The following is a 24,892-nucleotide window of genomic DNA, read 5'->3' on the forward strand; positions in this document are numbered from 1 at the left end:
GATAATCATTGCGGTGATAATTATAAGGCACTTATTTTGGCAAAGTGCTTAGCTTTCATTTATAATTTGAAGTAGTGAATAGAGATGTGCTTTTGGACTTCTGCATGGTGTTTCTCCTACTGAGAAATATGTCTGCATCTAACAAATGAGTTTTTTTTTATTAGAATTACAACATCATTTCCTTGAACCAAAAAATGCTTAAGGGAGTGCACGGGATGGTTGTTTAAGTCCCTACTCTCTGTCTTTTAAAACAGAGCAGCCACCCTTACACTTTGCCAGATCCCTGCCAGGCAGCTTTTCATCCTACTTCAAGCATGTCTGAGTTCAATGCTTCACATGCATCCCCTGGTCAGTGATTTATCCTTCTTAATTTGGCAAGAAGTTGTATTTCTAGCAATGTCAATTTCTTTTTTTCTAGTAACCTTGACTTGGGCACACACCTAAGATTCAGATTGATTTGATTTTCATGATTTGAAAAACTCTATTAAATAAGAACATATCATTTTAATGATAACTTCACAAAGCAAAAAGTTTTCCCAGGTCTCCATCCCCAATCCTCTCTCAGCAGCTGACCTTTCTCTTCTCGCCTTTTTTATGTCGGGCGATCCTGACAGATTAAGCAATTGGGTGGAAACAGCATTTTGAAGTCCTCACTTGTGAATGTCTCCATTGCAATTAGTATTTTGCTCCTTGCTCTTCTTACATATTGAGACATACCCTTAGGAGTGATGAGCAGTGAAGCCATAAGGCTCAACTTGACTACACTTATTATAATCACCTTGGTACATATCCACTGGGCCTTTTTTCTTCTCGGTCAGGGTCATAATTTCTGGTCTCCGTTCCAACAAAACAGACTTCCCTATGAGCTGGATGTCTTTTGGATAGCTACTCTCCAAATGCCAACTCAAGGCTTGGCATATGCCTTTTGTGGTCATAACTGACCCGATGCTGAGGACATATTAATAGCATGATTTTAAAACTCAGTGCTGCGGTTTTGAAAGCTGGTAAGAGAGGGCAGAGTCTTTAACGTCTTGAGTCCTAAAGAACATACCTCTGTATGTCTAATAAGTTCCATGAGTTTAATTTCCTCTTGAGTCTGCTCAGTCCAGCCTCCCTCCACCACCACCGGCTGCACAGGGCTTTTGTTGGGGACCATGGTGGCCGGCTGACGGGCTGCTACTCGCCGCCCTGGGGGAAGAAGGCTCTGGAAATGTTGTTTCTGATGATGAGCTTTCAGATTCCAAATAAATTGGTTTGGCTTTCTATGCATAAATCATTCTCGTTGGGAGCATAGGCTAAAATACTAAATATATCATAAAAGTTAAAATGCCTAAGGTAATAATATCTAACAATGCCTCTTCATTTGGGAGCTTGCAGTTTCAAGCGGCCAGGATACGCACTCTCGCTGCACAGATGGGAAAGAAAGAATACTCCAACTTCCACACTGGCCCCAGCCTCTCGTCCGTGATATGGTTCAGTGGTAATTTAGTCAAATAGAATCCATGACCTATATAGCCCATCATCTCTTCCAGTCATGGAACATATGTTTTGTTCTCTACACTAATAATAAGCCTTTCCCCCACAATTAGCTTAGCAGCCTGGGGATTAAGTATTTCTGAAATAATATTAACCCAAGAGACAGGAGGCCTTTTTTTTTCTATCTAATAATACCCCGTGAGCACGATTAGTTTCCGACACCTCTGCTGTGCCCTTTAGGCTGTTAAAAAGCTGTGGTAAGAGAAAATATTTATTGGAACACTGTATTCCAAAGAATCACAGGCGTGATTTAATAAGTTTGGTGATTTGACTGTATGCACTCTTTCAACTAGACCACTTACCATCGTTAAAGAGGCTTAAAAATCATACTTAAGAATTTTTTTGTGCGCTAACGAGATACTCAGCACTGAGTCTCACACTGATCTCTAAATTTCTTGAGTAAAAATAATACTTTCTCTTGTACATTCCTTCCAGAAACCTAGGTGGAACACCAGCCACGGGTCAGGCATTACGCTGGAGGATTCAAATACAAAACTGTTCGAGACCAGGTCCTTGCTGCAAAGGCGGACACGTTGATGGGAAAGGTGGATGTCAAGGAAATGACTATGATAGTAAGCTAGTAACCGATGCAGCAGTGCAGCACCAGGGAAGGACAGAAGGTCTGTGGAAGCCAGAGGTCGGTAACAGGAGTGGCCGACCTAGCCCGAGGTCTCTGAGAGGGCTTCTCTGAGACAGTTACACTGAGGGGGATATGATAATGACATTACTAGAATGAAGTTGAGTCCCAATTGTGTTGCCAAGGGACCCTTCACGGGTAGAATTTCAGAATACGACGATGAACATAAAACTCTCTGAAGATAACTCAGTGCTTGCAGAGGATAAAGCATTTGTGCTCTTGTAGGTCCAGTGTGTGGAAATTGATCCAGTGATAATAATAAGTGGCAGCAATGACTTTTCATAGCAGCTGAAACTATGTACCGAATAGGCATTCATCTGCAATGTGCGGATGTGGGGAAAACATAACTGAATCAGTCAGCGGATGAGTGACAGTGGCAATGCCATAACACAACATGCTTTGGGGAAAACACAGAGGTGCCAGGAAAACACAAAACAGAAATTTACGCACTAAACGTAGTTTTCAGCCAACTCTCTTCATAAAGCGCAGACAACATTAATTTATGATGCACATCCTTCTTGGGTAATATTTCAATAAATATTTTATTTATAATGCACTTTGAACACTAAAATTATGTTCAATTAGTGAGAGTTCAACAATAGTTTATCACTTACATGGTTGAGAGCCAGGATTTGAATATAGGCAAGAGCAGAGCTCATTATGCATTAATTTGTTTTTTGTCAACTTGCTTCTAATGGTGTTAAGAATATGAACACAATTCAACTATAAATTTCACAAAGAGACATAATGTCACCACAAACGGTTTTGGTTTGGGGAATGGTTTTCCTAGCAAACTGTTATTTATGTATGTACGACTACTGAAACCAAGCAAAAATGTATTGCATAAATTCTTTTTGCTTTCTTATTACATTTTCTACGTATCCTATTTTATTTCACACGCAATCAGGGGGAAGTAATGATAACAGCCAACTGTCCATGGGGAAGGCTAGAGAACACTAGTGCCTCACTATCTTTTCAGACTACACACCTCAGGCTACACACCTCAGACTACAAAACCTGGGAGGCTGCCCTCATTCCCACCCCCTACCAGGAGGCCCTCCCTGGTCCAGCATCATCTGTGTCTGGGAGGGTGAGTCTGTTTATGTGGGGTTTCATTCAGCATTTCATTTAGCAGCTCCATTAATTATCACACCAAATAAAAGGTTCTTGCATTGTCTTTATTCAAAACAAAGGTGATACTTTGGCCTGATGTGCCTGCCATCTTGACCTTTACTTATTCGTGTTTAAGACCCCAAATGGGAATGCGGGCTGCCTTCTCAGGAACCCCAACTCTAATAGATACCGAGTATCTAGTACGTGCTAAGCAGGTTGTAAATATCTGACATTTGTTACTTAATCATAGGAGACCTAAAAGGTTATTATTAATATGATGATTAATATTAACAATGGGCATGCTTACAAATGAAATGTACAATCGGCTTAGCACAGTATTTTGTAGATACTCAAAAACATTTGTTGCATTTACCAAGGGCTGTAACAACAGGCAAGAATGCATTCAGCCACTGTCACACCTTCCATACCTCCTCTCACCCTGTCCTCAAGAAGCTCACAGTCCAACAGGGACTGCAGTTAACTGGACTTAGACTAATTCTTATCCTCATAACCCCCCAAAACAAGACAGGGCCTTCCTCAGAGCGGGTGTTTTATAAGCATGTATTGAATTTACATTTAATAGCAGAAAACATAACAGTTTGTCAGTAGAGACAAGATTTATCTTAGCACTGAATTCTAGCAGAAACTACATCAGTGGATTTCTCCATAATGAACATCATCTGACCAAACAGACTCTTCGAAAGCAATATTATAGATGATGTCACCTGAACTTTAAATGCCTCTTTAATACTTCATTGCAGAAAAAGCTGAACACTTGATATCAAGTCAGAACTCAGTCAAGGCAGCCCTGCCAGGCGCTATTTTCAGTGTGTTACTTTGTATTGATTTAACTTGATACAGGAGTAGAGGAGAAAACTCACTGGAGTGGTTGAAATTCCACCCATGCTCTAATTCAATCTTTCTGAAGCTATTCAGAGAACAAATAAGAAAGGTATGTAACTTATAACATAGGAGAGACAGTCACGTGTTACATGATCGGATAACCATACCACTGTGACAAGGACTACCACAGGAGAAGCTCAGAGTGTGATGAACCACAGTATCCCTGACTGGCAGTGTTAGGGAAAGTGTTTAGAAAGAAATGACAAGTAAAAGGTATAAAATGAGTAGGAGCAATGGAAGAGGACAGGAGAGAGAAAAGTTGGAGGCAGAGGGAACTGAATGGTGCTAAAAGCTATGAGTTGGAACAAACACACAAAAAGCCCAGTGGGTGGAGTGGAGTTGGTGGAGCTGGTGAGGAAAGACAGAAGCCTACAGAGAACCAGGCCATGAAAGGCCACAGTAAGGATTTCAACTTTGTCCTAAAGGCAATGGTGAGCTTTGGAGCGAGGAGTACCGTGACACCTTCGCACTCCTGTGCGACCAGCCCAGCTCCAGGATGTCACCCCTATGCCTGGAGTGGACGCTGCTGCCGAGACCAGTTAGAAAGCTTTTCTGGTTCTCCAAAGAGTAGGCCATGATAGCTTTAACATGATTGTGAGTAATGATTGTGGGACTTAGGACTGTTAGAATGCATCTGAGAAATACTCAATAGGTTCAGAGCAATGAGATCTCAGGAGAAAGTGAGAGCGAGGTGCCTAGGATGAGTGCCAGGTTTCTGAGGTGGAACGCCTGGGTGGATGGGGGTATGTCCGCTGTTAGAACAAATGAAGGGGGCACTGGTGTGCAGTGGTATGATGACTCTAGCTCTGGACATGCCCAGTGGGACACCCAGATACAATCTTCTGGCTGTAGGAATGGACCCAACCACTCCTTCGGTAGGAACTGAGCGATGGTCATTTGACTCAGAGCTCTGTTCAGTGCCCTTAGGACTAAGAGTGTTGTTTACTGAGGCAAGATTCACATACTCGGGAGTTGCAATCCTGCTACGGCAATTAAATAGCCTGAGATGTATTTCTTCCCAGACTAACGCCCATAACGCACTGTTTCTCCCCAAAGAACCATTTGGTGTCTGAAGTGCTGGGTCAGAAACTTAAGACTCTGTGACAAAAGAAAAATATGGAAAATCAATTGCCAATCGATCACTTTATGAAGAGCATATCTTAACACTGCATGACAAGAGGGAGCTCTTCTGAGATGCTGACAATGGCCTTTGAAGAATTTAGCACTTCCTCCCTCAGATCATTTAAAAAACTTCTTCCATAGCAACACTCAAGGAATGCCAGCAAGTTTTGTTTAAGGATTGATTTCAAAGCCCATGCAATGTCGGCTCAGGGATTCTTTCAAACCAATAGGGTGTTTCTATAATCCAGACAACTTCCTAATTTTAAATGTGATATTCACATAAATATAAAATCTGTGCTGAGAAGATATATTATTAGGTTTTACACTTGCCCAAGTGACTTTTGTAACAGTATATATGCATTGAATATGTAACTCAGTTAAACATCTGGTTTCCGATGGTAAAAAAACTAGTTAGAATTAAACGTGATGAGACTTGATTGAATTCATACTGACCTTTTAACAGTCTCATTTTGTGTTTCATGGTATCTAAGTCAGCCAAAATTTTGTCCTTTTCCAGCCAGTTCTGTTTTTCTACTTGTTCTGCTTTCTGCAAAGCTGGAGCAATAGAAATACATGATATTTTATCTTGCATTCCTTTATCAACAGTAATTCATCATGCTAGCCAATAATTTATAAAGAATTTTCTGCTCCAAGAAATAGATTCAATTAGAAACAAGTAATTAAAAGGTAGGGGTCACTAAAAGAAACCTCATTTGAAAGATGACAGGGCTTAAGGCATTTTTTTTTATGGGATGCAGGGGGAGGGGAAGAAGAACAGTGCTGTGTTATTATATAGATTTACCATATGCAACAGCCATATTTCATTTTCCACTTCCACAAACAATTTGGAGGTGATGAAATCCTAGCTTGGAACCACTCATTTTTTAAACATCCACCTACTGCCTAAAGGGTGCAATTCTTAAACATGAAAATGTGCAGACAGGTCGTCTTCAGTGTGAATTAAACTCATTTGTTATTTTCTAATGTACACCATTATTCTCAGTCTTTATAGACCAAGGATCTCTTTATCAACTAAATTAGACATTTTTCCACATTCTTACTCTATTCTAGTACGAAAAAAAATGGGCGATTGTGCAAATATAGGAGTGTTGTTCTCCTGGTGCACATGTTAACTGATGGACTGCCTGTTACTTGCATAACTATGGTGTTATGTCAACATTACACACAGTTAATTCATTTTCTCATACATTCACGTCTCTCTCCCTTCATATACTCGTGTGGAAGAAAGCAAGAACAAAAAACTTACCGTACGGAGATAAAAATGGTTCGCCACAAGACACCCAGATGGCAATGGGGTTTCTGTGAATGAGGGTGAAAAAAGATTCATCTATACCATCCAAACTATCGGATGTCACAGACTTTGGAAATAATCTGTTTTTCACCTTCAGTCTTGGGTTTTCTGGGAAACAAATGACACATTTACCATCGTTCAATGAATACTGAATACATTTGCTTACCAAATGAACTTTATTTAAAATATTTCATTTTTCATAATGACTTGATTTAAATAGGCAATAACCAAAGCTGACACCAATACATAAATTTGATCAGAACTTCATAGCAGCCACAGAATTTAATCTGATTATTAATACACATTTCGATTCCCTTCTTACACTTCACCTAGTTCTGGAGGAAATTTGAGATGGCTTACCAAAATATCTCCTCTGAAAGGGATAATATAAAGAGACCATGAAACCAAGGGAGGCGGAAAAGGAATACAGGAATAAACTACAGCCAGAGAAAATGTGCTCAGTGTTCTCATCTGATAAATGGAGAACAGTGTCTATTTCATTCTGCTGTTCGGGTGATTAAAGAAAAAAGAAAAGAAAGCACTTAGACTAGTGTTCGGTCTGTTTAATTGGGCAAGCATCCAAAAAGTGCGAGATGATATTTTTATTTTTGCGTGGACATGCATACCACACTGTTTTTATTTGCTTGAGAAAAAGCACAATTTGGACTTTGAGTATCCTAGTGGCCAAAGCAAAGAGGGAAACACAATTTCAAGATTCACATAGCCCACATAGAGAGATAGATTCTTCAGAAGATACACCTCTCCTGGTCCTGAGATTTGAGAGAAGCAATTCTAGGGTCTTCGTAAAGGAGCTCTTTGTGATACAGCAAACAGTACCCTACCACAGAAATTAACATAGACCGAGAATCTAATATGTGATGGGCATTTTACCAAGACATTGTCTACATGGGTTATCTCATGTAATATTCAAAATGGTCCTCTGAGCTAGGCTTATGCCTATTTTACAGAAAAGGTTACTGAGATTTACTCACATAGCTAGTGGGGAGCACAGACAGGATTAGAATCCAGCCCGTGTGCCTCCAGGGCCTATGCCTTTAACCACTGCCTCCTCAGTCAGCACGATGCTATTTCTGACAGGCGCCTGTTTCTTTAAAGTTCCTCAATGCAAACTGATGGCATAACCACTATTCAATAAAGGGGACAGCTGCTAGTGAACCTGCCTGATCAAGAATAAACTTTAGAATATACAACAGAAAGGGAGGGATGGCCATACCCTTTTGGTAAGAACTGCATGAAAACCAGGTTTTAAATAAAAATCTGAAAAAAGAGTGTTTGAGAACATAATCTTCCAGAACCTGGAAATAAAATATTCTATATGCCAAATAAAGGCAAAACTTTATGTAAATATGTTTATATAATTATTAGTATTTTTTAAAGGATTGGCGTTTTTTAAAATATTTCATTTATTTATTTTTAGGCAGAGGGGAAGGGATGGACAAAGAGAGGGAGAGAAACATCAATGTGTGAGCAACAGTTGCTTCTTGCGTGTCCCCATCTGGGGACCTAGGCCGCAACCCAGGAATGTGCCCTGACTGGGAATTCAATCAGTGACCTTTTGGTTCACAGGCTGGCGCTCAATCCATTAAGCCACACCAGGCAGGGCTGTTTACATAATTATTTTAAAAAACTCAACAGAAAAAAAAGTTACCATGAAAGAACAGAAAATACATTCGTGTAGCATATTAGTCTCTACCCTTAGTTCCTGGCACAGACCTCCTAAAATTCTCCTTGTTTCCTAAGAGGTGAGAGCACTAGGGGCATCTTTTGTTTTAATAGTAGGTCTCTGACCCTGGGTCCTGACACAGCTCCAAAGTCCTTTGCAATTTCCGGGGTGATAGGAGTGTTTTTGGTTCTGAGGTGACTCTTGGTGAGCTCCTGGATGGGGCTGGTCACCAGACAGGCCAGGGCATGATTAAAAGCTTGAAATTTTCAACCCTACCCCCCATTCCACAGAGAGGGGAGAAAGGCCGGAAATGGAGTTCATGCTCGATCGTGCCTACATCATGAAGTCTGCATAAGAATCCCAGAAGTACAGGGTTAGAAGACCTTCTGGCTTGGTGGGCACGTGAAGCCTCTGGGACAGTGGAGGGCTTGGGAAGACGATGGGTGCCCTACACTCCTTCCCACGTACCTTGCCCTGTGCATCTCTCCCATAGGAATGTTCATCTGCGGTCCTCATCATACACTATCATAATAAACCAGTAACCAACGAGTAAATTGTTTTCCTGATTTCCGTGAGTTGTTTTAGCAAATTAATGGAGCCCAACGAGGGAGTTGTGGGAATTTCCTATTTACAGCCAACTGGTCTGAAGCGCAGGTAACAAGGTGGACTTGCAACTGACATCTGAAGTGAGGAGGGAGCCGTCTTGTGGAACCGAGCCCTTAACCCATGGGGTCCGATGCTGTCTTCAGATGAACAGTGTCAGAATTTAGTTAAATTATAGAATACTCAGCATGTGCCACAAAATTGCTTGGTGTGGGAAAAAGAGTCATCTGGTTGTGATGTGAGAAGAGTATGAGAATAAAGGAGAAATACAAAGGAAGAAGGGTGAGTTTTTCCTACTGAACCCCACATGTAACAATGATAACTAATATTCATTGACTAGTTGGTAAACATCAACCAGGCACTCTTCTAAGTGGTAAATGAGAGAGAGATTTATATACACATATATTCATATCTATATACTTGTATGAATACATAGCCATATTTATGAGGACCAAATGAGTATATATTCACATGAATATTTATTTGATCCTCATAAAAATTCCATGAAGTGAGTGGCTGTTAGTGTCCTAATTTGAAAAATGGGGAAATTGAAGAACAGAGAGGTGGAGCAGCTTGCCCGAGACCATTCCTCTAGCAACCAATGGCTAGGACAGGAACCCTGATATTCTGGCTCCAAAACCCAACTTCTTAACCTCTGAACCACGCCTGCCAATACAACAATAGCAGGAAACTGAGATGACTCTGCAGAATCCCTGCTGGCAAGATGCTTTTTCATTTAGCTAACCTCAAGGTGTACATAGCCTTGATGAGACACACAAAGATGTAAACAGATAACTATAATACAATGTGCTGGGAGCTGCAATACAGAAACATTTGTTGGAGTTTCTGGGAGTTTATAGGAGCAGTGGGGATGGGCAGGGGCAAGCGAAGAGGCCTGGAAGGCAGGAGGTATGGGCACCTCATGTAATAGTAGGAAGAGATTGGCATTGATCCAGCCCCTCTTTCTTAAGTGGTCTCCAGTTGGTGTGGGTCCTGAATTTAAGAACAAAATCTGCTCAAGTTGCACAAAGTAGCTAGGCTGTCAAACATATTTTATAAATTCCAGATAGGTTATTCATTGTTTTGGTGCGGAGACCAGTTTTATATTATTTTTAAATTTTTTCTTGTGGTTCTACAAAGTGAAAACAATATAAGAATCTCACATGAGAGTATCTTCCTGTGATTTTGTAATGCTAGAAGAGGTGACTGAGGGAAAGAATCCCCTTTAACTTTTTTATGACCAGACATAAGGAGAATCAGCTAAATCTTGTAGAATATAACCAACCTTCCATATTTTCTGTAGTTGTCTCCTTTGTTCCAACAGGGGTTACCTCTTCCTTTGGTTCCTTGGAGTCTCTGTGGAGAAGAGATTCATCCAGAGCCCACAAAACCAGATCACACAAGGACAGGACTGAGGTTCCATCTTTGGTATATACTTTGGAGGCTGCTCGGGCAAGGCCAAGTTGCTCCGTGCATTCTGTGAGGAGCTACATAACACAGACTGTGAGGAGCTGAGAGGAAGAAGTGATGGCACTGGGAATAATCATGAAGAGCTTGTTATTTTAGGAATCCAAGAAAGCCCTTTACTTTGAGAAAATAGAAAGCTGAATAACTGCCCATTTGATGTTTGATTAGAGACAATTTTTAATATTAGATTGTTCTACCTAATCTCACACTGTGAGTCCATTCCAGCTGTGAAGAGCCTTAGCTCCAAATATTTTAAACAGTAGCTAATGTATATTAATATATTTTATTATCAGAGGATTTCCTTAAAAAAATGTTCAACCCAGAAATCCACTTTCAATTTTGTTACTTCATAAGGTATAAAATAGTTGCAATCATCTTGATAAACTGCTTTAAAATAAATGAGTAGTTGATTTTAAAATCAAAAGCTGGCACATTTGCCAATTACTATTGCCATTTTGCAGATGGGAAAACAGGCTAAAAGAATAATTTTGCCAAGCATCACAAAAGCAGGCTGGGGATCCTAGCATGAATCTTGGAGTTGCTAACTTTTGTACTTTGCTTATTCCATTGAACAACAGTATCTTAATTTTAAAAATCTATTTGTATTCAACCAGAAAGGTGAATTAACAAGTATATGTATATGTGAGTGTTTGTAGGGAAGTCTCCAGGGCAACTGCATATCATATATAATGCGGTTTGTAAATTAATGTCATTAAGGGTATTGACAAGATAAATGCTAAAGAACAGAAGGACAAAGCTAGGTCGGCCTTCGGGGCTTTCTGCAGTTCCCGTGACTACAGGAAGCAGCCATCTCCTCCTAGGATGACCCAGCTTCATCCTATCAACACATCATGGCTCAGATCCTCCAGCGATAAGTGAGGGAATGAGCCGGCATCTCCTAAGGTATTCAGGGGACATACAACTAGAAGCTGGAATGGGAAGGGAGGCCAAAAAGGCATTCTATCACAGGAGTGAAGAAAATCTGCTAGGTAGCTCTGTTCTCCTCTTGCTTTTATATATCTTTGTTCTGGAGCCAAACTAATAACCATATTCTGATTTCTCATTTTCCTAAGACCATAGCCACAGAAATGCAATAAAAAAGAATGTATTTGAGAAAACAGAGATCTTGATCTTTATCAGTGTCACCTGGTGACACTGGCTAGGGACATTTATCACTCAATCCCACCACCCCCGGTCTTGTCAGAAGAATCGCCATCATCATTACCTTTGAAAAGGCAAGACACATTTAGGTGATAGCCACTTACTGTGGGGAATGTTTCAGCCACAATTAGCTTCCCATTCCGATATCCATCTCCATTTTTGTATGCAATTATTTTCACTGCCTTCTGGTGCATAGCTGCCACACCACTACGAGACACAACTTCTGTGCAGGTCTTCATCCGTAAAGACAATAAACGTTGTTCATAATAACTTAGAGTTTTCTCAGCCTCGTCAGAAGATAAATCAGCCTGATTAAAAAAAATCATTGGTCTACTCAAGCTTTTTTTTACTTCCAGTTTTGTTATTCTGGTACATTTCTACCTCTCCATTTGATAAATATGTGCACATGTGCACACCACCTAAATTTTGAAATGTCCACTTCACGTGCTATAGGTATTGGATGCCATAGAGGGAAGGACACTGAGTCAGAACTCAGTTCTCTTCCGAGCCTGTCACCGAGTCTCTAGGAGAGTCTGGGCCCTGGGATGTGTTTCTGGCCTTCGCCTGTGACAGGAGATGGGGAAGGAAGCCAGGGCCAGAGAGAACCTGGGGTGAAGCAACAATGGCAGTGCAGATACTCTCTTCACCTTTAACTGGAGGGTGATGCCCTGCTCTGGTGGCAGATACTGATGGAGGAGGAGGGAGAGGAGTGTAGCCCTAACCACGTGGTAAAGATTGTGGTAAACACCACACTTCGCCTTTCCCTTTCCAGCCCTGCACAGGAGGCTGCCCTAGGGGAAAGCTCCGTCTGAGATGCTGTGACATGGGGAATTATTTCCAAACAGCTCCCAGCAACCTCCTCAGCACTACCCAACTATTGCTGGAGCAAAGGCAAATGCCTCAGACTTGCCCAGAGGATGGACTTCTTTTCTTCTTCAGAGCTGTTGTTTCAGTTGATGTTTATTGTGACTGTTGCTGTCCCATCCCCCACCCTCCCCTGCAGTTGTCTTGGATTGAAGGGCCCAAGGCCAGGCAGAGTGATCGGGGAATGGGGTGGGCAAGCCCTGCTGAGCAGACCAGGGCTGGGCGGAAGGTTGCCCACCTCTTAGGGATCACCCCTTTTTATACAGCTGTGTAAGGTCCCCTTAGCTCTTCTCACTTCTAAACTTGAAAGACAGGATTTTTTAAATGGTGCCATGGTAAATTAAGATCACAGGAAAGCGGCAGGGATTTTTTTCCTCCATAAGCTATAAATAATATTAGACATGGATGCGTGAATTCAGGCACCCAACCTGAAGTCATTGACAACAACATGTCAAATTCTCCCTGAAATGCTCCATACTAGTAAAAAGGAGTTTACTCCGTGGAAATAAGCAGAAACGCTGCTGTGCTAAGTAGAGATTTGCAGTGACTTCCTCGTCTAAAAGCCACACAACAGAGAGTGGAAGGTGTCAGTAGATGATTAAAGCCGCAGAAGTGCCCAATTAACTTCAAAGAGTGTATTGAACTATTAATAGACAATGTATTTTAAATTACAATGGGAAAGAGGAAATCAATGCAGGTGAAATGGTAAAGGTGCATCAGAGGAAGATGAATCGGATGAGTGGAGATGAACTTGAGTGCAAGGCAGATAATGAATGCATCAAAGGTGCCAAAGTGATACCACGCAGGTATCAGCAGAACTCAGATCATTACGCACCTCAGCCACATGGACGGCCTTGAAAGGCCCTCGCGAGAAGGGCTTCTGGGTCTCGGAACCCGAGGCGCAGAGGAAGGGCGTCCCTGGAAGCACCTGTTTCAGCCCCTTCTCAGCTCTCGTGGATCGTCCACATGCTAAGCACAGCATAATCTTTTTCTTTCCAGCAGGTGAGAGATGATAGTATCCCTAAAAAGAGGGACGAAGATGCTTTGACCTAGGCACATCTAAATTACAACAGCATTTTTGTAGAGTGCTTTACAAGACAAATAAAGCATTTTTATAATCACCGGATACTAAATTAGAAATCTCAACATGAATGCATTATTTTGCTCCCTAATAATTTTATATATCTACACATGTATGTGCATATATATGTATATGTGTATATGTAATATACACGTCTGTCTGGAAAAAGTCCAGACATTGTTAATGTAAGAGAATAGTTTGCATGACATCAGTGTTACCTGGCAGCCAAAGAGAGTGGACTGGAATGCACATGTGTGAACAATGACGACTCCCTTATACAAGTCAGTGGGGACGGTAGACACTTTTGAGTGAGTATGTATACTGTGTGGCTTTTGTATTCAAAATGAATGAGCAAGTAGATCAACAAATTTTGCATTAAGCTTGAACATTTCTCTGCAGAAACTATTTGGATGATTCATAAGTCCGCAGCTATGGGCAACTGGTAATTGGCAGCTTCATCACAATACACCTGTTCATGCATCATGTCTCATGCAGAGTTTTTTTTTAGCAAAACATCAAATCACCCAGGTGACTCAGCTCCCACACAGCCCAGATTTGGTGCCATGCAACTTCTGGATTTTCCCCAAACTAAAATCACCCTTGAAAGGGTAGAGATTTCAGACCATCGATGAGATTCAGGAAAATACAATGGGGCAATTGATGGTGCATGGGAGAACTGTGTGAGGTCCCAAGGTGCCTACTTTGAGGGGGATTGAGGCATCATTGTCCTGCATACAATGTTTCTTGTGTCTTGTATCTTCTTCAATAAGTCTTTCTATTTTCATCGTACATGGCTGGATACCTTCTGGACAGACCTTGTGTGTGTGTGTGTGTGTGTGTGTGTGTGTGAATAAAAACAAACATATCTCCAAACTCTGTTGACTAAAACAGCTTAGAGACAATAACAATTCAACATTATGTGTACAACTTTTGCCCAGAATCAGGGGTTCTTGGTGGAATAGGTACTTCCACATTTGTGGCAAGAAACACACAAAATAAGCAAGGGATGCCATGTGGCACCCAGAAAGAAGAGTAGCTATCTAAAAGTAAAGGAATCATGTCAAAAACACAAAGGCAACAACATGAAGGGCCTCCACTGGCCCAAAGCGGAGCTTTGCCCCAATTTGGGAGCAACAAAAAGAATGATAACCGAACCACGTAGAATGTTTGAACATGTAAAAATCCCATGAGTTCACAATGATGCTAAAGATATAAGTAAAAACTAAACAAAAAACCCCCTAGCAAACAACAAAACCACAACTTATTGGAGTCCATTGAAAGTAAATGAGCACCAATTTGTAACTCTGTAATTTGGCCATTAGAAAATGTGGCAATTTATTTGAAAGATGGCCACAGTAAAATGATCCCATACTATTTTGCATACCCTTCTAAAATGTGACTTTGCTGCTTTTCCAATCAGGAAGTAGAGTTTCTTTCTCCTTTCCTTGTATCTGGTCAAGGTCATATGACTTGCCTGGGCCACTGTGGTACTAGCAAATATGATGTAAGCAGATGCCCAAGAAGTGCTTGCCAATGAAGCTTGTTATCTTTGGGCTTTAATTGGAACCCTGACACCTCAATGTGAACACACTTAAGCTAGCCTGCTCAGGAAGCTTTGGTGAGAAACAAGGCCCCCAGCTAACAGCCTGCGAAGCACCAGATGCGAGTGAAGACATCTTTGACCATCGGTCCCCACAGAACCACCAAAGTGCTCAAGTGTCACTGGTGACTACTGTTGCATCAGTGACCAGCAGAACAGCCCACTTGAGCCCAGACCCAAATTGCTGACCCACAACCAAAAAAAATGGTTGTTGGCTTAAACTACTAAGTTCTTAGGTAATTTGTTATACCACAATAGATAAATGAGATAGATAGAACAAATAAGCATTTATCCTACCTTCCCTTACAAACTATATTTTTGGGTACTCAAATACCTAATTGAAGAGGTCAAGTTCCTTACATTAAAAGTTCAGCTAATAAATGCAGGGAAAAACTAAAGAGTTAGGCAGAATTGACCCTTTTGAAATTCCTAATGAAATAATTTATTTAGGCAAAGATCACCAAAGAGTGACAGACACTACAAGAAAGTCACTAAGAAATTTTTTAAAAATGTGGGATTAGGGTGTAATCACCTGAACCCATTGATAGCTGTTATCACTAAAAAATGGAAAATCCAAACACTGTATGCCTACATAAGTGATAATTATGAAAAATGCAGTAAAATTTACAAAGATTCTTATTAAAAAAGCTGAACATAAATCTAATTACACTTCTAGTGCTAAGTTTCTTTTACAGGAAGTATAGAGCCTTGGAAGACAGGTTAAAGGATGCCACATGAAGCAAAGAGAGAAATCCAAATAGACACATTCTATAGGAGACAGCACTCAGGTTCTGTAACTAAATGTCATGCTGGGGCCTTCTCAAACCAGCCAACCTTAAGAAGAATTTTTTAGAACCTGTGAAATGTAGTTAAGAATGGGGCATGTGAAGAATTACTGTTCATTGTTAGATGTGATAATGGCAGAATGATTGGGTAAGGAAATGTTCAAATATTTCAGAGATGCACGTTCAAGTTTGAGGTGAAATGATATCATGTCTGGGGGTTTGTAAATGTTTCCAGACCTTGATAATAGTTGAATTTTGATGATAGGTGTATGTGAATTCATTGTACAAGCCTCTCTACTTTTGAATATGTATGGAAATTCTCATAATAAAATTTTAAAGCAGTTTCACACAGACTCTCTAATTGGCTTTGATCCTCTCAAGGCTAAAAGTTAAGTGCAGTCAGAGTTAATATCACCATTCTCAATTTACATAAGAGAAAACAAAAGCTCAGAGAGGGAAGTTTTTTTTATTGTTGTTCTGTTACAGTTGCTCCAATTTTCCCCTGTTGCTCTCCCCTGCCTCTCCCACCCCCATTGTTCCCACCCTCACCAATCCCCACCTATTGTCCATGTCCATGGGTCATTTATACCTGTTCATTGATTAGACCCTTCTGCTTCTTTCCCTCTTTATTCCCCTCCCCACTGCCCTCTGGTCACTGTCAGTCTGTTCCTTGTTTCCATGTCTCTGGTCCTATTTTGCTCATTTGTTTGTTTTGTTTACTAGGTTCCTCTTATAGGTGAAATCATATGGTATTTGTCTTTTGCCACCTGGCTTATTTCACCTAGTATAATACTCTCCAGTGGCATACATGCCGTCACAAAAGGTAGGAGTTCCTTCTTTCTTTCTGCTGCATAGTATTAAGTTTTCATCTGAGGATACCCAGGTAGTACACGGCAGAACTGAAACACAGAACTGTGACTTCTGGTTCCAAGCTCATGGCTGTTTTACCTTCTCCCTTTGGTTCAACTACTCTCTTGAAGTACATAGATCTACCTCAATTCAAAGCCAGCATTTAGATGATACTTTCAAAGATGTAATTCTCAAGTTTCACTATGCATTTCTCTATATGCACATCTGATTTCCATTTGTCTATAAGTTACTGGAAGGCTGAAAATTAAATATCCCCTCTTAGATGGAACTGAATGAATATTACATGAAGAATCATTTAGACAGAAAAGCATGGGGTTCATGATGAATTGTGTGCTGATTCACTTATTGACTGGGATATTTCTGTAAAGTAAAACCTTCTCCTCCCACAGTTTGTAATCCTGAGGTACAGTTCATAAAGGAAACAAATAAATAGTTGAATTTTTTATTTTCCACTTTACTAATGAATTGTTTTTATAGCCTCACTTAATTGTGTTCAATGAATTGTTGTTACTGATGTTTAATGTCAGTATGAACATATGGATTTAAACATATCTGATATGTGTCAATACACTGAACTCATTAGCATATTGGTGCTTCAAATGGTCAATTATTGGGTAGTGGGAGCCTTTTCCAGTTGATTTGATTTAAGATAACCTTACTAGTCTGGCATTGCATCTGCTAAAGGTATGAGTTCACAGACACAGTAGAACACAGCACAGGGTATAGATAGCACAGTCCAAACCAAGAGATGCAAAACAGCATGGTACATTTAGACATTTCTTATTCAGGAGAGCTAGCAAATGATGGGTGAAGCAGCAGCAGCAGTTTAGAGACTCTAAAGAGCTGAGTAAAGAGGGTCTTAGAGGGTTTCATGAGAGCTGTATGAGGTTTCAAGTACGGTGTTCAACAACAGCATGGTGGCTTGACCCACTGACCCACAGTATCTCAGGTATTTGTGAAGTATGGGGCAAGTAATTCTTTACTAATAAAAAATGAAAGGACCAAACTTGAGAAATTATTTTCTTTACCAATTAAGAATATATTTATGCCTAGGCCTATGCTTGGTCTAATTTAATTTAGCTGAAGTCATTTAGGCCCGTCTGCATGTTAGTACACTTTCTGGAGCGGAGCGACAGCTAGTGTGGCCGGCACAGCTGTGTGAGGGTGATGTGTGCCCGCCCTCCCTCGTGCATGTTCCGGTGAGCTGATGATGAACCAGAGATGGTGTTGATGATGGGGAGCCATCGGAACAATGTAAGTAGAGAGTAATATCAATACTGCTTCATCCTTTCCTAATCAGAACCCCGGAGTCCATGTGATTTCTTCCCCAAATCAGTGCTCAATTTGTGTGAACATAGGTTTTCTAAAAAAATAATTTCTTGCTTTATCGAATTACCCCATTTTTAATTTTTTTCTTTTATCCTCAGTAGGAAGGGACCACTTACGGGTTGATCAATGTCTTCTTTAAACACAGAAGATGTACAAATTCCAGCATGATTTGCTGCTGTGATTTCCTTATCCAGTGCAGTGCTATGAAAGGCCATGAAAGCTTTTGTAGGTTCGATGTAATTCCACTTTTGATTGGAAGCCCCATTGTTGTAGGGTTTATATTTCTTAAAAAAAGAGAGAGACAAAATCTGGAGTCAAATGGGAGAGCTTATGATTTGGTTATAACAGACAGAGGGTCATAAAATATGTAAATTTGGTAACTGCATTAGGTTTGGGTTTTTCTGTTTTTGTTTTTACTTAACAATATTCCTGGAATCTTTTTTGAACATTTTTAAGGATATATACTATTTGATCTTATGGACAGTTTATTTTACCACTCTCCCCAAATAAAAATGTAGATTCTCAAATTGTCCTTACTATAAGCAAAAGAGCAATGAAGAATTGTACAGATGAATCTTTATGTACATCTATAATTTCTTTAGAATAAACTCCTCAAGTACAATTGTGGATCTGAAAAGAGAATCATTTAAAAATGTTATGATATATCCTATAAAGCTTTATTATGCCCACATACTTTCTAAAAAGGTTATTTAATTTACGCTTCTACCAATAGTAGAAGCGTAAATTAAATAAATGAAATGGCCTCTTTTCCTCATACTCTTGCCAAAACATCATCAATTTAGTAGGTGAAAAGTGATACCTTGTTGATATTTTAATTTACATTTTAGTGGTTATCAAGGAGGGTTTTAAAAAATGTGAACACACTCAGTTTTATATATAATAGAAACAGCATATTTATTCAACTTATATAACTTGGCTCAAGCTTAAGTAAAGAAATAAGTAGTTTCAGTTTCAGAGACTTTAAACCAGTAGGTTGGTTCTAACCAAACACATCGTGACACCTGAAGGAACTTTATAATGGATGACACTGACTTTACCAGGAGAGACTGATAGTAAAGAGGAAAATAAATGAGCCTTAAGAATTGATTTAATAGGTCAGACAATGGAGCATCCCTCAGAGATATGAAAACAAAGACTATATTTCAAGGAACAGGGAGGGGGTCTAGTAACATTAACCTAACATGCCTCATTTTTATTAATTTGCATGAACTTTAATATTTTCTCACAAACTGATTGCTCCAAGAAATAAAAATAAAACACCAGCAACAACAACAAGTCTTGAAAGGTAATACAAATTACTGTGGGACCAAACTCATTTCTTATAAAATGGAAACCTTAAGGGAAAACATCCATATCTATAATTTTATGAAACTGATTAAGGTACTAAATTTGCATCTGCATGAGGTTTTTATCTCGCCGCCAACGAGGCACCTGACAGGGAAGAATGTGATGCTATATATACTGTGTCTCCTAAAACAAATTTTAAGCCCATATTTATCATCAGGATAGAAGGCTTAATTAAGCTTTGATATTTGTCCAGATTGCTATGTCCCAATTTTGGCTTCAGGACCTGCTAAGCAAGTTGCCTCATTGCTATTAAAAACATGGAATAAAACAAATGTTCCCTGGAGACAATATATTCTGTTCCACAAAAAGATGATAAGTATGGCGCAGGATACAGAAAGTAAATGCAGAGCAGGGATGCTCCTAAGCTTTCTCTCCGCTTAGCAAGAAAAGAAACCACATAAACACGCGCATATTTAGGGGTATCTTTGGCTATAAGTAAGTGAGGGTGACAGACAAACATGAAAAAAGAACTCCCAGGTGTTTGCCTAAAACATCAAATGAAGTCAGACTTCTTTGGAGTCTCCAAAAATTGTTTGGCTGTCGTAAGCATTGCAAAGGTGTGTTAAAAGTGTATTTCAAAGGAGTGTGTGTGTGTCTTAGAATTCACACTGCTGACTTCACATCCGTCAGGAAGACCCCTCTGACCATGTTCTTTTCCTCCAGTTGCCAGGCAAAAGGGGCTTTGCATATGTTCTGATCACTGAACTGAAGACACGCGGTGTGTCTGCAGCCATTCCACGGATGGTGCCCACCACTGAGACCGTGAGCTACGTGAACGCTGGTGGGACAATTGTTCATGCTTGCCATTGGAACCGATTTAAGTAACAAGCATAGCTTCTGACATGCAGCAAGCCCACAATCACCATCTGTTGGCTTAAACTAAATTAAGAGCTACAGGAACATGCCCAATTTGAAATCTAAGTAGACTATTGTAAATATTTTAGCCATGGCATTCAAGATAGAGTTCTACGACATCCAGTTTCTTTCTCCACAATAAGGAGGCATGGAGCTTTGCTCGCATTTAACTAAATAAAGGGCTATGATGACTCTTTAGCCTACGTATGTCTTACCTGAACAACCACGGGATAGCCACGGACTTCGTTTCTCGTCTTGGTCATAGACGCTGCCAGCACAAAGTCTGGGTTTCTCACCAAGTGAAAGGTCCTTGGGAAGACAGGATCAGGCACATTACAAAGTGGTGCCACGACCAGCTTAGAGCTCCCCTGGTGCCACTTATTAGTGTGTTACTTCTTGTCTCCATACATGCTCTGTGACAATGGATGTGAATGCTTCAAGCATTTCTTCCACTTCTACAGTAAGCACGATATTGAGCTTTCTCATAGAGAGTGCTGGAAGGACACTGCAGGAGCAGGGGGCTCTGCCACTCTTTCTGGCTGCTGCATGGCATCCATGGTCAGGAGTGGGGTAGCCAGTGATGCTCTGCCCAGCCAGGTGCCCAGACTGCGTGGTCCCTCAGCACCTTCACAGCCCTGAGCTGGCCGTGTGAACAACTGCTTGTGGCTGTCCTGACACAGACACTGCACATCCCAGGGCTTCTGCCACACCCGCACCCCCACTCCCTTCACATGTGCATGTGCCCAGCAACCAGTGGCACCCCCATGTATGTTCCAGAGGGCTGCTTCCTGCTGGCCCAGCCACCAAAGACCAGGTCTGGCCAAACAAACCAACACGTATCTTTGCCATCCAGAGGGTCATAACCATACCTTTTCCAATGAGTTTTGAATTCCAGCCTTGGCGAGGCGCCCCAGTCCAAGTCTGTCCTTTCTTGCATAGTCTCCCTCAGCCTTAGGGTATCATATAGAACTTATGTGTTTTTAAAATATACAATAATTACTCTTTTATCATTGTTTAATAATTATGTTGAACTTCCCCTGTTTAAATCACTGTGTGACTCTGTCTCCAGACAGTACCCAGACTGACATACTCTCCTCACCCATTTGGTTGCTGTGCACGGCAGTGTGTCGGTGTGATTGACAGCGTGGATTCTGGAGCCACAAAGCCTAAGTCTGAGTCCTAGGTCTACCTTTCAGTAGCTCTGTGGCTCTGCTCAACAACTCTGTGCCTCAGTATCCTCGTCAGCAAAGTGGGATAATTAAATACTATCCCTAGGACCATTGTGGGAATTAAATGAGTTAATGCACATAAATTGCATACAATATTGTCTGTTACATAGTACTTAGCATTAACTATTATTACTAATGGTTGTGAAGTTTTTTTTATAGATGTACCTCAATCTTTTTTTCTAAAGGAGCTTTCCCTAAAAATCCAAGACACATAATGAATATTTTCACATGATTTTATATTGTAGCCAACATAAGGCCTCCTTGACTGAAAAACAAAATGAAAATCATTTTGTAAAACCCTCACATGTTTTCCTTGCATCACTTAAAAGCAAAAATAAACCAAATATTCAAGGCTTTTGTCTGTATGGAAAAAGCCAATCAATTCTTTATATCCGTGAACACAGTTACATTACAGACCAGCAGTGGTATTCCTGCTGTGGAATACATGACTCCCCCTGAATACAAGATTTAACAATGTGGGAGTGGAGAGGAAGGGAGTGGGTGGGAGGGGATCTGCTATAAAAGTAATATATTTTTTTCTTTAGAGACTGGAAAAATTCCAGATATCTAATTCAAATCTCTGAACATAAGGCAATAACATATCCTCAGTGTAAAGAATTTACAAAGTATTGGGAACTACAGCAAAATTATAACAGAAGTTTAAACATTCCTCTGGCTTCAACAAGATAATCACTATTAATCTGAGAGTGCATTTCTTCTTTCTATTGTTAGTTAATGAAGTGTCATTTTCAATCTGAAGTGGGTACTCAATTTTATCAAATACCGTTTTAGCATTTATGAAGACGGCACACGGCAAGAGAGCTGCTATTCTACACTGTTCCTCTCTGCAGCCTCAGCATGTTGCATACTTTGCACCTTGCATCCTTATTGGCACTCAAGATTATTCAAATGAATGATTGAGTGTATCTTTCTACAGTGACCTATTGAGATGCCAAGATTAGTTACCTAGCCATCTCTGTTTTTGCTGACTAGGACGGCCGGACTAGACATAGCGACTTCCCCAGGCTTCAGTACCATGCTCACTCATCATGGTGTCATTTTTCCTTTTCCTTTTTGAATAGTGCAGTCGACTGGCACCTGCCCACAGCACAAGGCTTGCATTCTGTGGGAAGCTTGAGCATGCAGCCTTCCACACAAAACCCCCCACATGCCAAACAATGAAGTGATAAATGACTCCGTGTCCAGCAACAGCCAGCATGATACCACTGCTTCTTCCACTAACCTGTGGTATGAGTGCATACAAGTCCCTTAATCTTCTTGAGCCTCAGTTTACCTAGCTTTGGAATCATGTCACTAGGACTAGAACATTTTTATGATTGCTTTCAGCTCCAAATTCTGTGATACTGCATTTTCCCCTCTATAACTTTGAGTACTGTCGAGGGGATTTTTCACCCCTGAGGGTTCCTTCATATTTTTTCATATCTCCCTGTAGAGACCAACTGATTAATTCAGGTAATGCCATAGTGGAAAATGGCAGGTGCCAGATTATCTCAAAAGTTGATATGGACCACTGTTCTGCGGGGCTGGAAACCAAGTGACCATGCCTTTCAGTGCCCCCTTGGTCACTTCTTGCCCATCCAGCCTGGATGGTGTGTTATACCAGCAAAGCCTGAATGACAGGCCTAAAGGTAGGTCATTCTCAGCACAGTGACAGCCACTTCAGTGCTGCCTGTGAGCCACTGTGCCTACACTCCAATGCAAATTCTCAGTAGACATTTGCCTCCCTAAACTTACTACCTGGGCAAAATAAGGAGGATCAAAAGACTGTGGTCCACACAAACAAATTTACTGCAGGTTCTGCTTCACAATACAATCCAGGATCCCCCAGGCCTCACCAGTCAGTCAGGACAAATGGGTTTCCATATCCAATTACGTGAAAGAAAACAAAGCAAAATGCCAAGGGAAAATGTGGACAAAAGCTCAAAGTTACTCTCTATGCAGACACACTTCTGCCACAGGACATAAATTCCTCTGCATCGTGCCCACAAGTCATCATCAAGACTTCTGCAAACCCTCCACCAAAGTGTTTATGGGGGTCTCTGGGTGGTGGTCCATGTACTTAGAAGCAAATCCCACCCCACTCCTCCTCCTCCCTCACTGCTCCACCTCTTCTCTGCAGACTGAAGTTTCTGACTGGGGAACAGTCAATACCACCATCTCCCACTAACTGTCCTTCCCTTCCACAGCTTGATGTGGGGAGGCGTCAAGAAGGCAAAGTTGCAGACGGTTTTGGAAAGTGGAAGGACATTGGAAAAGGCCATTCTCTTCTTTTATGTTACACATGGATAGATTTTTCCAAAGCAGTGCTGGTTACAGTCCAGTGTTTCAGAGTTAGAGACAAATGTCTCTTTCCATTTTTATTTAAATAGCCTTCCCTTCCTCTTGCTTCCTTCGCGATCCTCAGGGTGAAAAACAACACCAGTGACAGACACTCAGGAGGACTCAGAAATTGCCCTCTCTGCCAATGATCAAGTGTTTCTGAGTTAAACTCATTGTGCTTGGCTTTTTCCTGCCTTTGAGTCACTTCTCATTTCCCATGTGTATTCACCCCGGCTCACCGGCCCTGCGTGAATCCCCGCTGGAGCTCAAGCATGACTTCCACAACGATCCAGAAAGCCAAGGCAATGAGATGCACCGCTCAAATCTAGAAATGTAGAGAGGGGGTAGCACTAGCTCTGTAGGGGCAGGGATGTTTACCTGTTTTGTTCTTTGCTAAAGTACCAGCGCCTAAAACAAAGCTGAATGAATGCATTCCAGTCCCATATAGCAAGTCATTTGCAAGGACAAAAGCGTGCTTCCTAGCTCCTCGCTGCAAAGACGGCTTAGCTAGCTAGGATGAATGGGGCCAAGGAACACACTCACCAGGTCTGTCTACATGTTGGCTTTTCGGCCCTTTCTAAAACAAGCCCAGCAAGTACTCCTTGCTGGCAGCTTTGCTCATCTCAGACAGCGAGCAGATGAAGGCTAGCTCCCTTCCCTCCCACGCTGAGCCCGCTGCTGCCGCCTGCTGAAGCTTATGCAATCTTTCTGGAAAGTGATTCCTAAGGCTTTTGTATCACATACCTTTTGAAAACCCAGTGAAAATCACAGCTCCTTTTCAGAAAAAAAAATATATTGCAAAGATACACAAACACAAATTTTATACAGCATTTCAAAAGATTGAAGAGGCCCCTGGAGGCCCACCATATTACACTAATGGTAGAATCTGCAGCAAACCAATCTAAAAACCAAGGAGTTATTTTCTTTCTTGTTGAGGAAATGTTCAAACATTCACAAAAACAGAGAGAAATGTGGAAGAAACCACCAAGGACCCAACAGCAATCAACATTCTGCAATTCTTGTTCCATTCATT

The 24,892-nt window shown here is 40.9% G+C and overlaps 1 protein-coding gene across 5 annotated transcripts in view; it reads right to left on the reverse strand.

Moving 5' to 3' along the window:
• DCDC1 (doublecortin domain containing 1) overlaps positions 1-24,892 on the reverse strand; it is a 360,320-nt gene that overhangs the window by 24,494 nt on the left and 310,934 nt on the right. For 3 of the 5 annotated variants that reach the window (XM_036029173.1, XM_036029175.1, XM_036029172.1), the window contains 8 exons: positions 20,506-20,599; positions 18,184-18,351; positions 13,238-13,423; positions 11,643-11,846; positions 10,196-10,397; positions 6,579-6,731; positions 5,765-5,866; positions 1,052-1,188 (listed from right to left, as the gene is read on the reverse strand). In XM_036029173.1, coding sequence (XP_035885066.1) covers positions 1,052-1,188; positions 5,765-5,866; positions 6,579-6,731; positions 10,196-10,397; positions 11,643-11,846; positions 13,238-13,423; positions 18,184-18,351; positions 20,506-20,599 — 1,246 coding nt within the window. The remainder of the gene's footprint in view (positions 1-1,051; positions 1,189-5,764; positions 5,867-6,578; positions 6,732-10,195; positions 10,398-11,642; positions 11,847-13,237; positions 13,424-18,183; positions 18,352-20,505; positions 20,600-24,892) is intronic. The other 2 variants (XM_036029174.1, XM_036029176.1) reach the window with 2 other exon arrangements.

The sequence above is a fragment of the Phyllostomus discolor genome, chromosome 6, assembly GCF_004126475.2.
Source record: "Phyllostomus discolor isolate MPI-MPIP mPhyDis1 chromosome 6, mPhyDis1.pri.v3, whole genome shotgun sequence".
NCBI lineage: Eukaryota > Metazoa > Chordata > Mammalia > Chiroptera > Phyllostomidae > Phyllostomus > Phyllostomus discolor.